This window comes from Pleurodeles waltl, chromosome 6, assembly GCF_031143425.1.
Source record: "Pleurodeles waltl isolate 20211129_DDA chromosome 6, aPleWal1.hap1.20221129, whole genome shotgun sequence".
NCBI classification, from domain to species: domain Eukaryota; kingdom Metazoa; phylum Chordata; class Amphibia; order Caudata; family Salamandridae; genus Pleurodeles; species Pleurodeles waltl.
Window position 1 is genome coordinate 1,600,209 of NC_090445.1, and position 13,116 is coordinate 1,613,324.

Genomic DNA, 13,116 nt, shown 5'->3' on the forward strand with positions numbered 1-13,116 from the left:
TACAACAAGGGTGAGCATACTCCATGACCCCTGGCAATACAGCAGGGGTAGGCATAAGCCATGACCCCTGGCACTACAACAAGGGTGAGCATACTCCATGACCCCTGTCACCATAGCAGGAGTGGGCAAATGCCATGAGCCCTGGCACCACTGCAGGGGTGGGCACACACCATGATCCCTTGCACAACAGCAGAGGTGGGCATACACCATGGCTCTTTTCACCACAGCAGGAGTGGGCAAACAACATGGCCCCTTGCACCACATTAGGGTTGGGCACACTCCATGACCAATGGCACCACAGCAGGAGTGTGCACATGCCATGATCACAGAATGCACCGACACTCTAGCTCCCCTCCAACTGACATCGGCCAAATGCGTACCCAAGAAAGCCAGCTGGTTCACCACCGAACTCCACAAATCAAAGCGCACTCAAAGACGTTTAGAGAAAAAATGGAGGAACAGCCAAACCAGCAAAGACCTCGTCTCCTTCAGAGCTGCATCCCCCACCCACTGCTGAAACATCTGGAACGCAAGGAAGGACGCAGTCCGGGAGCGCAGCAACTCCTCCACACACAACTCTTCTCAGTCATCGACAAATTCACTAATCCCCCCTCCGAAGCCACCAGCATCCCCCATCACAGGACCTCTGCAACACACTCGCCACCTTCTTCCACCGCAAGATCCAGGACATCTACCGAAAATCCTGCCACTGGAAACTGCGATTGACCCACCCCCCAGAACCCACCCAGACCATCCACCTGGTCCACGCTCACCATGAAGGAAACAGCAAGCTTCATGAACAGCACCCACTCCGGAACCCCACAGACCCCTACCTGCACCACATATACATCAGAGCCAGCACATCCACCACTTCCAAGCTCCGAAAGACGTTGAACTGCTCCATCACCACTGGCACCTCTCCTGAAGAAACCCTCAGCCGACCCATCAGAACTAAAGAATTTCCGGACCCTCTCATTGCTAGCCTACCCCGCCAAGGTACTGAAGAAAGCAGTCAACATTCAGCAGAATTTCATTGAGGCCGACAACTCCCTGGACAGTTCCCAGTCTGGCTTCCGCAGCAACCACAGCGCAGAGACAACCCTTCTGGCAGCGACCAATGACATCCGATCGCTCCTAGACCATGGCCACACCACAGCGCTCATACTCCTCGACCTCTCAGCAGCTTTCGACATGGTCTCCCTCAGCACCCTACGCACCACACTCCACAACATAGGAATTGGAGGAAAAGCCCTGGAATGGATCCACTCCTTCCTCTCCGGGAGGACTCAGAGGGTCAGACTCCCACCCCACACATCCAGACCCACAGGAGTCAACTGCGAATTCCCCCGAGGCTCCTCAACGAGTCCCATGCTGTTCAGCGTATACATGGTCCCTCTCATGGCCTAAAGGAACTTCCACTCACAAATGGAAGCCGTCGCCACCTGGATGAGAGAAAGCTGCCTCAAGCTCAGCTCCGACAAGACAGAGCTCATCATCTTCGGGAACGCCACCTCAGCTTGGGACAACTCCTGGTGGCCCACATCCCTCGGCGCCCCCCTACACCAACTGAGCACGCCCACAACCTAGGCATCATCTTTGACTTCACCCTATCAATGACCCATCAGGTACACTCAGTTGCCTTCTCCTGCTGGCACACACTCCGCAAACTTTGGAAAATCTTCAGATGGATCTCAGCAGACTGCAGCAGGACAGTCACCCGCGCCCTAGTCACAAGCAAGCTCGACTATGGTAACGCCCTCTGTGCCAGCACTCCGACGAGAAACATCAAGAAGATACAACTCATCCAGAACGCCGCCAGACTCATCCTGAACCTCCCATGCTGAGAACATATCTCCTAACACCTCAGGACCCTCCACTGGCTCCTGGTCGAGAAAGAATCACCTTCAAGATACTCACCCACCTGTACAAGGCCATATAGAACGCAGGACCAGCCTACCTGAACCACCACGTCCACTTCCACACCCCGCCAGATCCCTCCGCTCCGCCCAGCTGGCCCTGGCCACCATCCCTCGCATTCGTAAAACCACAGCCGGAGGACGATCTTTAACCTACATCTCAGCAAAGAGCCGGAACAACCTCCCCCTGCACCTCAGACAAAGCTCATCGCTCACCATCTTCAGGAAGAACCTTAAGACGTGGCTCTTCGGATGAGATGAGGCCTCCCCCCCCCACCCAGCACCTTGAGACCCTCACGGTGGGTAGTCGTGCTTTACAAAAACTGATTGATGATCCCTGGCACCACAGCACGGGTGGGCATACTCTATGTCCCATGGTACCATGAAAAGAAGTGGTCACATGCCATGATCCCAGCACCACAACAGGGGTGGGCACATGCCATGACCACTGGCACCCCAATAGGGGTGGGCACACTCCATGACCAATGGCACCACAGTAGGGGTGGGCACACTCCATGACCCCTGACATTAGAACAGGTGTGGACCCATGCCATGACCCCTGGCACCATAGCAGGAGTGGGCACATGCCATGACCCCTGGCACTACAACAGAGGTGGCCACACACCATGACCCCTGGCACCGCAACAAGGGTAAGCATAGGCCATGACCTGTGGCATCACAGCAGGGGAGGGCATACTCCATGACCCCTGGCAACACAGTAGGGGTGGGTACACATCATCATCCCTGGCACCAGCAGAGGTGGACACACCACATGACCCCTTGAACTACAGCAGGGATGGGCACACACCATGACCCCTTGGCACTACAGCAGGGGTGGGCACATGCCATGATCCCTGGCACCAAAGCAGGGGTGAGCATATGCCATGACCCTTGGCACCACAGCAGGGGTGGGGATACACCACAATGCCTGGCAGCACAGCAGCGGTGGGCACACACCATGACCCTTGCACTAGGGCAGGGATGAGCATTCTCCATAACCCCTGGCACCATAGCAGGATAGGCCACATACCTTGACCCCTGGCACAATAGCGGGGGTGGGCATAAGCCATGGCACCAAAGCAGGGGTGGGCATTATCCATGACCCCTGGCACCACTGCAGGGGTGGGCACACACCATGACCCCTGGCACCACAGCAGGGATGGGTATACTCCTTGAGAGCCAGTGCCAGAGCACAGGGTGGCCATGCTCCATGACAGCAGGGGTAGGCGTGCTCCTTGAGAGCCTGTGCCACGGCGCTGCTGGGCATGAGCTGGTAGTATATACTCCATGACTTCTGGCACCATAGCAGGGGTGGGCATGATCCAGTGCCACAGCACGGGGTGGGCATAAAAATAGCTCCAGGCCCACGGGGGGTGTTTGACCATGATAAGCCGGGTGCCTTGTGCCAGGCAGGAGGAGGGCATATCTTGGGAGATGAGGCAGCACAGTGGAGGCGTTTTTTGGACTCCCGGGGTCTGCACTACCAAGGGGGCTGTGCGGGGCTGGGAGGGTCGTGTTTTGGACGCCCAGGGTCTGCACTACTAAGGGGGCTGTGCGGGGCTGGGAGGGTTGTGTTTTGGACACCCGGGGTCTGCACTACCAAGGGGGCTGTGCGGGGGTGGGAGGGTCGTGTTTGTGGACACCCCGGGTCTGCAGGGGCTGGGGGCGCATTTTATTTGCTCTCGGTCATTAAACGTAGCGATGAATAAGGGCATTGGCAAAGTAGGCAGTTGCCCGGGGCCCCGCCTTCCAAGGGCCCCTGGAACAATGAAGTTTCTTTAATTTACTGTTTTCTATTTCTCTGTCTGAACATTTAGTAGATGATTCATTTACTTTCTCTCCGTGGGGCTTGAAGTATCGGAAACAGAGTAATACAATTCAAAGTTTTTCCAAACAGGCTCCCCCAAAATATTTTTTACCCAGGATCCCCGAAATCCTTAAGACAACAGTGTTTAAAGGTGCATCTAAAGCAGGGGTCTCCAGCCTTTTCTGTGATAAGAGCTGCTGAGGCTGTCAGTGTGCAAAGCTGACCACATCAGACAGGCCACACCAGTGGCTGCTATGTGCAGGATTACCACCAGTGACCCCCCCCCGGTGCACCGGGCGTGGTTGCCACCTGTAATCTGGGCTTTGCCAATGTACCGTGACTCTACATGGGTAGCACAACAGCCACGGCGGCAATCCATCCGGTGCCAAGATATTGTGAAAAAGTCTCCCCACTGCCATGTGATTTATCTTTCAACTAGCAGACCGAGTAGATTTCTCATTTCTCTACATTAATTCAACCAATCAAAAGCTTCTCGTGTAGTTGGCGGAGGAGAGCTCCTGCAGGGAGCTGGGGGGCCTGATAGAAGAGGTGGGAGGAAAGCTGGGATCCTGGACCCCCGGAGATGGGCCTCTCCTGCCCCCAGCTGACCACTTTCAGAAGTGCCCTCCTCTCCACTGTTGTTATGGTCTCTCTTTCCTCTGCTGCCCACTTCATGCCAGTGTTTGTCTCCACAGGGACAGCAAGGGGACGACGGGAAAACCGAGGGCCCCCCTGGAGCCCCTGGGGAGCGAGTAAGTTGTGAAGAACAGAAACTTGCCCTTTGCACGACCCTTTTGCCTGAACTGCTTTGCCCTGGATGTTGTATGTACACATGGTAGAGTTAAAAGTGCCCCCTCCCATGTGTCTCTTGCATGTAGCGCCTCTGCGCCCCCTCCACCCGCGCGCAGCATCCCACGCACCCCCATGGCTCCAGTGACGTCTCTCTGTTTCTAGGGCGCCGTCGGTGATCGAGGGGACCGAGGGCAGCCGGGGGACACTGGATATCCGGTAAGTCTTTGTCAAAACTCGCAGAAGGCTTCATAATGGACTCTAGGCGCTGTAAAACCAATGTTGGTTGGCTCTTCACCCACACACACAGTCACCCATACACACACACACACACACACGTACGCACACTCACACACACACACCCACTCATACACACACACTCACCCATACACACACACTCACCCATACACACACATTCACACCCACACACACTCTCTGATCCCACCTGGTCCCTCCAATCACAACAGGTCCCTCTGATCCCACCTGGCCTCTCTAATCCCACTGTGTCCCTCTCATCCCACCGGGTCCCCTCTGATCCCACCTGGCCCCTCTCATCCCACCTTGCCTCTCTGACCCCAACTAGTCCCTCTGATCTCAACTGGGTCCGCCGATCACACCTGGTCCTTCCCCACCCCCCACCATGCTTAATCCCTTCGACCCTGCGTGACCTGTCTGATCCCACCTCGTTGCTCTGATCCCACCTCATCCCTCTTATCCCACCTCATCCCACCTCATCGCTCTGAGCCCGCCTGGTCCCTCTGATCCCCAACGGGGTCCATCTGATCACACCTCACCAGTATGTGAACCTACTCAACACCTGTTTACTCCCTTCACTGTCCCCAGCTCACCATTGTTCTTACCTCTGCACTCTGACCTCGTCTTCTCACCTCTGCACTCTGACCTTTTCTTCTTACCTCTGCACTCTGACCACTACTTCTCACCTCTGCACTCTAACCTCTTCTTCTCACCTCTGCATTCTGACCTCTACATTCTGACCTCTTCTTAACTCTACACTCTGACCTCTTCTTCTCACCTCTGCACTCTGACCTCTTCTTCTGACCTCTACACTCTGACCTCTTCTCACCTCTACACTCTGACCACTACTTCTCAACTCTGCACTCTTACCTTTTCTCCTCACCTCTACACTATGACCTTTTCTTCTCACCTCTACACTCTGACCTCTTTTTCTCACCTGTGCAATCTGACATATTCTTCTCACCTCTGGACTCTGACCTCTTCTTCTCACCTCTACAATCTGACCTCTTCTCACCTCTGCACTCTGACCTCTTCTTCTCACTTCTGCACTCTGACCTCTTCTTCTCACCTCTGCACTCTGACCTCTTCTTCTCACCTGTGCGTTCTGACCTATACTTCTCACCTCTGCACTCTGACCTCATCTTCTCACCTCTACATTATGACCTCTTCTTAACTCTACACTCTGACCTCTTTTTCTCACCTCCGCACTCTGACCTCTTCTTTTCACCTCTACACTCTGACCTCTTCTTCTCACCTCTGCACTCTGACTTCTTCTTCTCACCTCTACACTCTTACCTCTTCTTCTAACCTCTGCACCCTGACCTCTTCTTCTCACCTCTACACTCGGACCTCTTCTTCTCACCTCTGCACTCTTACCACTACTTCTCACCTCTGCACTCTGACCTTTTCTTCTCACCTCTACTCTCTGACCTTTTCTTCTCACCTCGACACTCTGTCTTCTTTTTCTCACCTGTGCAATCTGACCTATTCTTTTCACCTCTGGACTCTGACCTCTTCCACTCACCTCTGCACTCTGACCTCTTCTTCTCACCTCTGCATTCTGACCTATACTGCTGACCTCTGCACTCTGGCCTATACTTCTTACCTCTGCACTCTGACCTCTTCTTCTCACCTCTACACTCTGACCTCTTCTTCTTACCTCTGCAATCTGACCTCTTCTTTTCACCTCTGCACTCTGACCTTTTCTTCTCACCTCTGCACTCTGACCTCTTCTCACCTCTGCACTCTGACCTTTTTTTCTCACCTCTACACTCTGACCTCTTTTTCTCACCTATGCAATCTGACCTATTCTTCTCACCTCTGGACTCTGACCTCTTCTTCTCACCTCTGCACTGTGACCTCTTCTCACCTCTACATTCTGACCTCTTCTTAACTCTACACTCTGACCTCTTCTTCTCACCTCCGCACTCTGACCTCTTCTTCTCACCTCTGCACTCTGACCTCTTCTTCTCACCTCTACACTCTGATCTCTTCTTCTTACCTCTGCACTCTGACCTCTTCTTCTCACCTCTACACTCTGACCTCTTCTTCTCGCCTCTGCACTCTGACCACTACTTCTCACCTCTGCACTCTGACCTATTCTTCTCACCTCTGGATTCTGACCTCTTCTTCTCACCTCTGCACTTTGACCTCTTCTTCGTACCTCTGCATTCTGACCTATACAGCTGACCTCTGCACTCTGACCTTTTCTCACCTCTGCACTCTGACCTTTTCTTCTCACCACTGGACTCTGACCTCTTCTCACCTCTACACTCTGACCTCTTCTCACTTCTGCACGTGACCTCTTCTCACCTCTACACCCTGACCTCTAGTGTTCACCGCTACACTCTCACCTTCTTCCAGGCAGACTTTCTTCCATTTCTTACTGATTGTCTCTCTTTTTTCTTAGGGACAAGAAGGCCTGGAAGGTAGCAGAGGAAAATCAGGACAGCAGGGTCCACCGGTAAGATGCTGACTGGCGCCTCTGTGTCTGTGTAGCTGGTGGGATCTCAGGATTGAGTGATGGGGTTCATGGAAGAAGTCAGCCATGTGCAGTAAATGCTGGACCCCAGGACAGCTCTTCCAATAACCAGGCGATTATGGGTGTCCTTTCTAGGGTGCTCCATGCAGCAGTTCCCCTTTCTAGCCCCTCGCAGAGAAAATACCCAGGCAACAGCCCTTTCTCTGCAGCGTTACCACCTCTGATGCCCCTCCAGTGATTCCCACATGAACTTCCTGAACCCCCAGATCCTCCTGAGATCACACTCTGAAACTCTCCCCATCCAGCGAAAATCTGCTTTTCCGCAGAGTGCCCCTCACTTTTCTCAGCTAAATTCTGCTGTTATTTTAAGTCTGCACATTTGCAAACCACCCACAGGTTCCTCAGTGCTCGTGTTTCCTTTGTAACATGAAGATTATTTGTAGGAGTCATTATGCGGGGGGAGCACCCCGGCTTCCTGCACTCAGACAGCACCAGGACTCCATCCTGGGTCTAGCAGACCTTGCAACCTGCAGATCAGGAGCTGAAGGTCCCCTGCCAGGTATTTCCACTAAACCGGTCACAAGTGTTTGGATTTGAATTGGTAAAAATGTTGGTTTCCTTTTATATTGTTATTGAAAATGTTATACCTCTTTTCTTTCAAATGAAAGAGGGTCTGGCAACCTTGTTTGGTTTGACCAAAATGAAGACACAATTTTGCTGTTAAGACCGGTCTTTTCAGATTAGCAGCAGGGCTAAGAAACGGAGTTAGACACCGCAAGCAGAACCTTGAGAGAGCGCGGACCCAGCCACGAGAGGACAGACTGAGGTAGGCAGCCCCGAAGGAGCACGAGACGAGGTGACAAGACCCGTAGCCCTGCCAGAAAGCGGCCATCGCTGGTGAGAGTCCCAGGCAGGGAGCCGTATCGGCTCATGATTTGATTCCTGCAGAACTAGAGGTGTCCTCCTTAGACCTTCAAGAGAAAGAGCTGGTGCTTGAAGAGTGAAGCTCGAGGCAACTCTCGGAGAACGCCAGGGGCTCTTAGCGATGAGGCTGGACTTGGACATCTGGACTTGGAGGCTCAGCGAGTTTCCGAGGCAAGTGGTTGTGGCAACAACATAACGACTCAGTGGGTGTCGCATGGAGTCTGGGGAAGGTCCATCGATAGCCATGAAGGTACAGCACAAGAGGTGAGGGAAAACGTCTAGAATGGGTCACTTCCCTAGAGCTCACACTCCAGGTGACTGAGGCAGAGGACAGGCATTGGCCTACAGTGGTTATGGGAAGGAGCAGTCTACGTGAAGGCTGTTCGGAGAGCATGTTTGGGTTGACATTAGAGCAGTCTCATCAAAGATGTAGGGAGACTTCAAAGGAGTCTCAGCAGACGTCAAAAGATTCTGAGCAGATGTCAAAGGATTCGCAGTAGACATCAGAGGATTCTCCTCAGATGTCAGATGATTCTCAGCAGACTTCAAAAGATTCTCAGCAGATTTCAAAGGCTTCTTAGGAGATTTCAGAGGATTCTCAGCAGATGTCAAAGGATTCTCAGTCGATTTCAGAGGATTTTCAGCAGACTCCAAAGGATTCTCAGCAGTCGTGGTAGACTTTGTCTATTCCTCATTAACGTCAGTGGACGGGAAGGGGGAAAGTAGCGATGCAGAGACTGTGGCGAGTTTCTCAGTTTGATCATTAAGGAGCTAACTTCGAACAATGGTTCACCAGGGTTGCACCAGCATCTGGTGGGTAGTGGTCCCACTCGGCCTGTACTTCATGGGAGGGAGGCTGACTAGTGCATCGCACCAGAGGGTCTAGGAAGACGCAGGACCGGGGGCTCAATAAAGGGTGGGTCAGCCCCCCAGCAGAAGAGAAAAGCTGATCACCACTATGGGCTGCAAGCTGTTGCTCAGGCTGAGGGGACACAGCCTAGGTCACTGGAAGGAGGAGGTGGCCACAGGAAGGGCTGGAGGCCCTATGAGAAGAGCCAGTGCTTTTGCTCTCATCAACCAGGGCATAAGAGGGGAGATTCCCCGTTCCCCTGGAAGGGCCCTACCACTCCGCATGCCCTTGGGGTGGCTATTGTGGCATTGTGGGCAGACAGTGATCAAGAGAAACGTGCAGGTGTGTCCTAGTGTCTCTGGGTTAGGCAGCGGCACTGAGGGTAAGCTGGTGGTTCCTGGGGCTCTGGTAAGATCTTTCAGGAGGCCTCAGTGACAGGGTCTTCAGGGGCTCTGTGGGATCCCTGTGCCAGGCAGACTGTGCTAGATGAACAGTGAGTGTCCCCAAAGTAGTCCTTGGAGGTAAGGTCTGCAGGGTCCGGAATGCCCATGGGGAATGAGAGCGCCCTTATGGCCCAAATCACCGTGGGCTGGGGAGGGGTAGATTCTCAAAGGAGGGCATCTACTTTCTCATTGTGTGAGTACGTGCTGGTAAATGCATGTTACGCTGCTGTGTTTAGTTTTGCAGTTGTGGGTGCGGAGCCTGCCTGCTTCAGAAGGCCCTGGGAATGTGTCCTGTGCGTGAACCCAAGGGGTCACCCTGGAGCTAGGGAGGCAGAGAGAAGAGATAACGAGGAATGTGTAGCCCACTGCCACCAGGAAGCTTTCAAGGACTACAGGGAGCTGGGAGTCCAAGAGAAAAAGAGACACATTGCAGGCCCCTCTTCTTTCATGAAAGCCTGAGATATCAGGGACACCAGACTAGTGCGGGACAGGCCAGCCTTGGTATTCCATCGGAGGAATGAGTGGAAATTACCTACACAAAGGCAGCCCCTTTGTTTTACTGTTACTGTCATGGCAATTTCAACGCTTAGGAGAGTTTCCACGGTAAGTCACAGTCTGTAGTAAAACTGCTGGGGACATTCCCTCCACCTCTGCTAGGGGCTGTATCTGATGATGCTTCAGAATGAAGCACTGGATTTGACACAAGCTTGCTTCTACCCCCCCCCCCCACGTCACCTACAAGACTGCTACACAGTTCCCCTCAGGAGTTTGTGTACGGCCTGCTGGCCACCAATAGCAGAGGTGTAGGCTTCTAAGATACAGAGCACAGCTGGAGACCAGAGGGAAGATGGACAGGCCGGTTCCTGATGTACAGTAGCCCCATGCGGCATTGTAGCAGCTGTGGGGCATCACTGCCTTGGAGCCCACCGCTCCCCACCCCAAGAAACTGGTGCGCCACACCATGGGTGCAGGGCGTAAGCTCATCTCCTGGCTCACCGAGCCATCTCGCATGGAACACTAGACCCACTGGCGGCCCTCAGACAAACATGGGAACACACAATAGGCCACTCACTAGCCCCAAAGAGTGGGCCAGAGTCCTAGCATACCCACGGAAGGTCTCCAGCAATGCCCAATTCCAATACATACAGCATGATATACTGCATATGTAGGAAAGTACCCTCTTTTTGGCATGATTCTCCCACATGTTGGCTGCCGTCAGTGTGTTTTGACTGTGTTCACTGGGACTCTGCTAACCAGTACTTCAGTAACTTTGCCCTCTCCCTCTAAATTTGGTTGTTTAGGACTTAGCACACCTCACAATTGGCATACTAGTGCCCCCATTTTAGTCCCTAATATATGGTACTTAGGTACCCAGGGAATTGGGGCACCAGGGGTTCTCCATGGGCTGCAGCATGTATTTTGCCACCCCTGGGAGCCCATGCAAAATGTGTCTGCAGGCCTGCCATTGCAGCCTGCGTGAAAAAGTGCATGCACCCTTTCACTATAGGTCACTGCACCAGGTCACTGTAAGTCACCCCTATGGTAGGACCTCCTAGCCCAGAGGGCAGGGTGCAGGTACCTGTGTGTGAGTGCACCACTGCATGAGCAGAGGTGCCCCTACGAACTCCAGCTCCATTACACTGGACTTCCTAAGTGAGGGGAAGGCATTTTACCCATGCACTGGACACAGGTCTCACTATCTATGTCCAGCTACATAACGGTAACTCTGAACCTGGGCTATTTGGTATCAAACATGTTGGAATCATACCCCAATACTGTTGCGAGTATTGGTTGTATGATTCCATGCACTCTGGGGGATTCATTAGAAGACTCCCAACATTGCTCCTACCAGTCTTCCGGGGTTTTCTGGGGAGCCTGTGCTGCTGTCACCCATCAGACTGGTTTCTGCCCTCCTGCTGCTTGACTAGCTCAGTCAGAGGAAGGCAGAACAAAGGATTTCCTGTGGGAGAGGGAGGTAACACCCTCTCCCTTGGAAATAGGTGTAACATGGCTTGGGAGGAAAAGCCTCCCCAAGCCACTGGTATGCTTTGAAGGGCACATTTGGTGCCCTCCTTGCATAAACCAGTTTGCACCAGTCCAGGGACCCCCCCGTTCCCTGCTCTGGTGCAAAACTGGACAATGGAAAGGGGACTGGTCACTCCCCTGTCCATCACAACCCTAGGGGTGGTACCCAGAGCACCTCCAGGTGGCCACTTGATTCTGCCATCTTGAATCCAAGGTGGGCAGAGGCCCATGGGAGCATCTGATTGGCCGGGTCAGGCAGCCCCCTCCTGATACGTGGTCACCCTGCTTGGAGACCAGTCCCCCTTCCTGGATTATTTAGGGTCTCCCTCCTGGGTGGGACATCAGATATGACGTGCAAGATTCCAGCAGGACTCCTCTGCATCGTTTACTTCATCTTCTGGCCACTGAAACTACAACTAGACCCTCCAGGAACCGACAATATGCAACTTCAGTGATGACTCCGTTCTGCAACATTGTTTTTCCGGCTCCTTCCAGAAACTGCAACATTTCCCCGGATGTGCATCCTCTGAGGGCGATGAGTCTTCAGCCTGCACAAGAAGCCAGAAGGAATCTCCCTTGGAGTGAAGGAGTCACTCCCCTGTATCCGCAGGCACCAACTGCAACTACGACCGGCTGCATGGATCTCCCCTCATACTGAGCTGCGTGAATCATACATCATAGGTGGTGGTCTGCAGTGGTCCCCTTGGCCCTCTATACCAGCTGTCCAACTTGGGAGACAGTAAACCCTTGCCTTTTCTTGCAGGACAGTACCCTTGTGCACTGTGACTCTTGCAGCTGCCAAGGCTTGTTTGTTCCTCCTCCAAGGGACCTTCAAGCTCAGTGTAGCTCCGGCCCACAGCACTCCTTCCTGCAAAGCACAGTCTCCCATCTGCTGCTCCAGCAACATGGGACTCCTCCTCATGTGTGCTGCATGGGCCCCACTCCCACTCGTGTGTCTACAGCCTGTGGGTTGCCTGTGGGGGCTGCCTCCTCTTCTTGTGACTCTTCTAGCTGCTGAGGAACTCCCCCTTTTTGGGGTGAGTCCCGTGGACATTGCTGGTCCTCTTCAGGCTTGCAAACCTTCCTCTCCGACTCTTGCATTGTCAAGGCTTGTTGGTGGTTTTCCAGCACCACTAACCAACTGCAATGCGACTGCCGAAATGGGACATCACTTGCATCACTCCTGGAACTCATTTTCTGCTCCTGTGCTGCACCACTGACCTTCTTGATCCACCGTCGACGTGGTCCTGCATCCACAAAAGGGTGGGTAGTGGATCCTGCCACAGTCGGACACTCCATCATGAACTGGACTTGGTCCCTTTCCTTTGCCGATCCTCTTCTGTCAGAATCCACCTTTGGTTCTTCCTGTGTTGTCTGGGTCTTGCACAATCCTTTTCCAAAGTCCTCCTGTTGGGTTTGAGGAAAACCAGCTACTTACCTGTTCCTCCTGGTTGCTGGGTGGCACCCAGGTACTTACCTCTTGGGGTTCCTAGTTCCTCCAGCTCCCTTATCCTTCTTCCACATCCTTGGGTGCGGGCCTGCCTTTCATATTCCACTTTTTAAATATATGGTTTGCCCCTCCCATAGGGCCTTCAATGTTTGCTATTGCTTTTGCCAATGCCTAT

The 13,116-nt window shown here is 53.4% G+C and overlaps 1 protein-coding gene across 1 annotated transcript in view; it reads left to right on the forward strand.

Annotated features, from left to right (window-relative positions):
* The window catches only part of COL27A1 (collagen type XXVII alpha 1 chain), a 1,169,012-nt gene that overhangs the window by 987,591 nt on the left and 168,305 nt on the right, over positions 1 to 13,116 (forward strand). Inside the window, exons 42-44 of the mRNA XM_069236924.1 lie at positions 4,419 to 4,475; positions 4,678 to 4,731; positions 7,178 to 7,231. Of these exons, the coding sequence (XP_069093025.1) occupies positions 4,419 to 4,475; positions 4,678 to 4,731; positions 7,178 to 7,231 (165 nt within the window). The remainder of the gene's footprint in view (positions 1 to 4,418; positions 4,476 to 4,677; positions 4,732 to 7,177; positions 7,232 to 13,116) is intronic.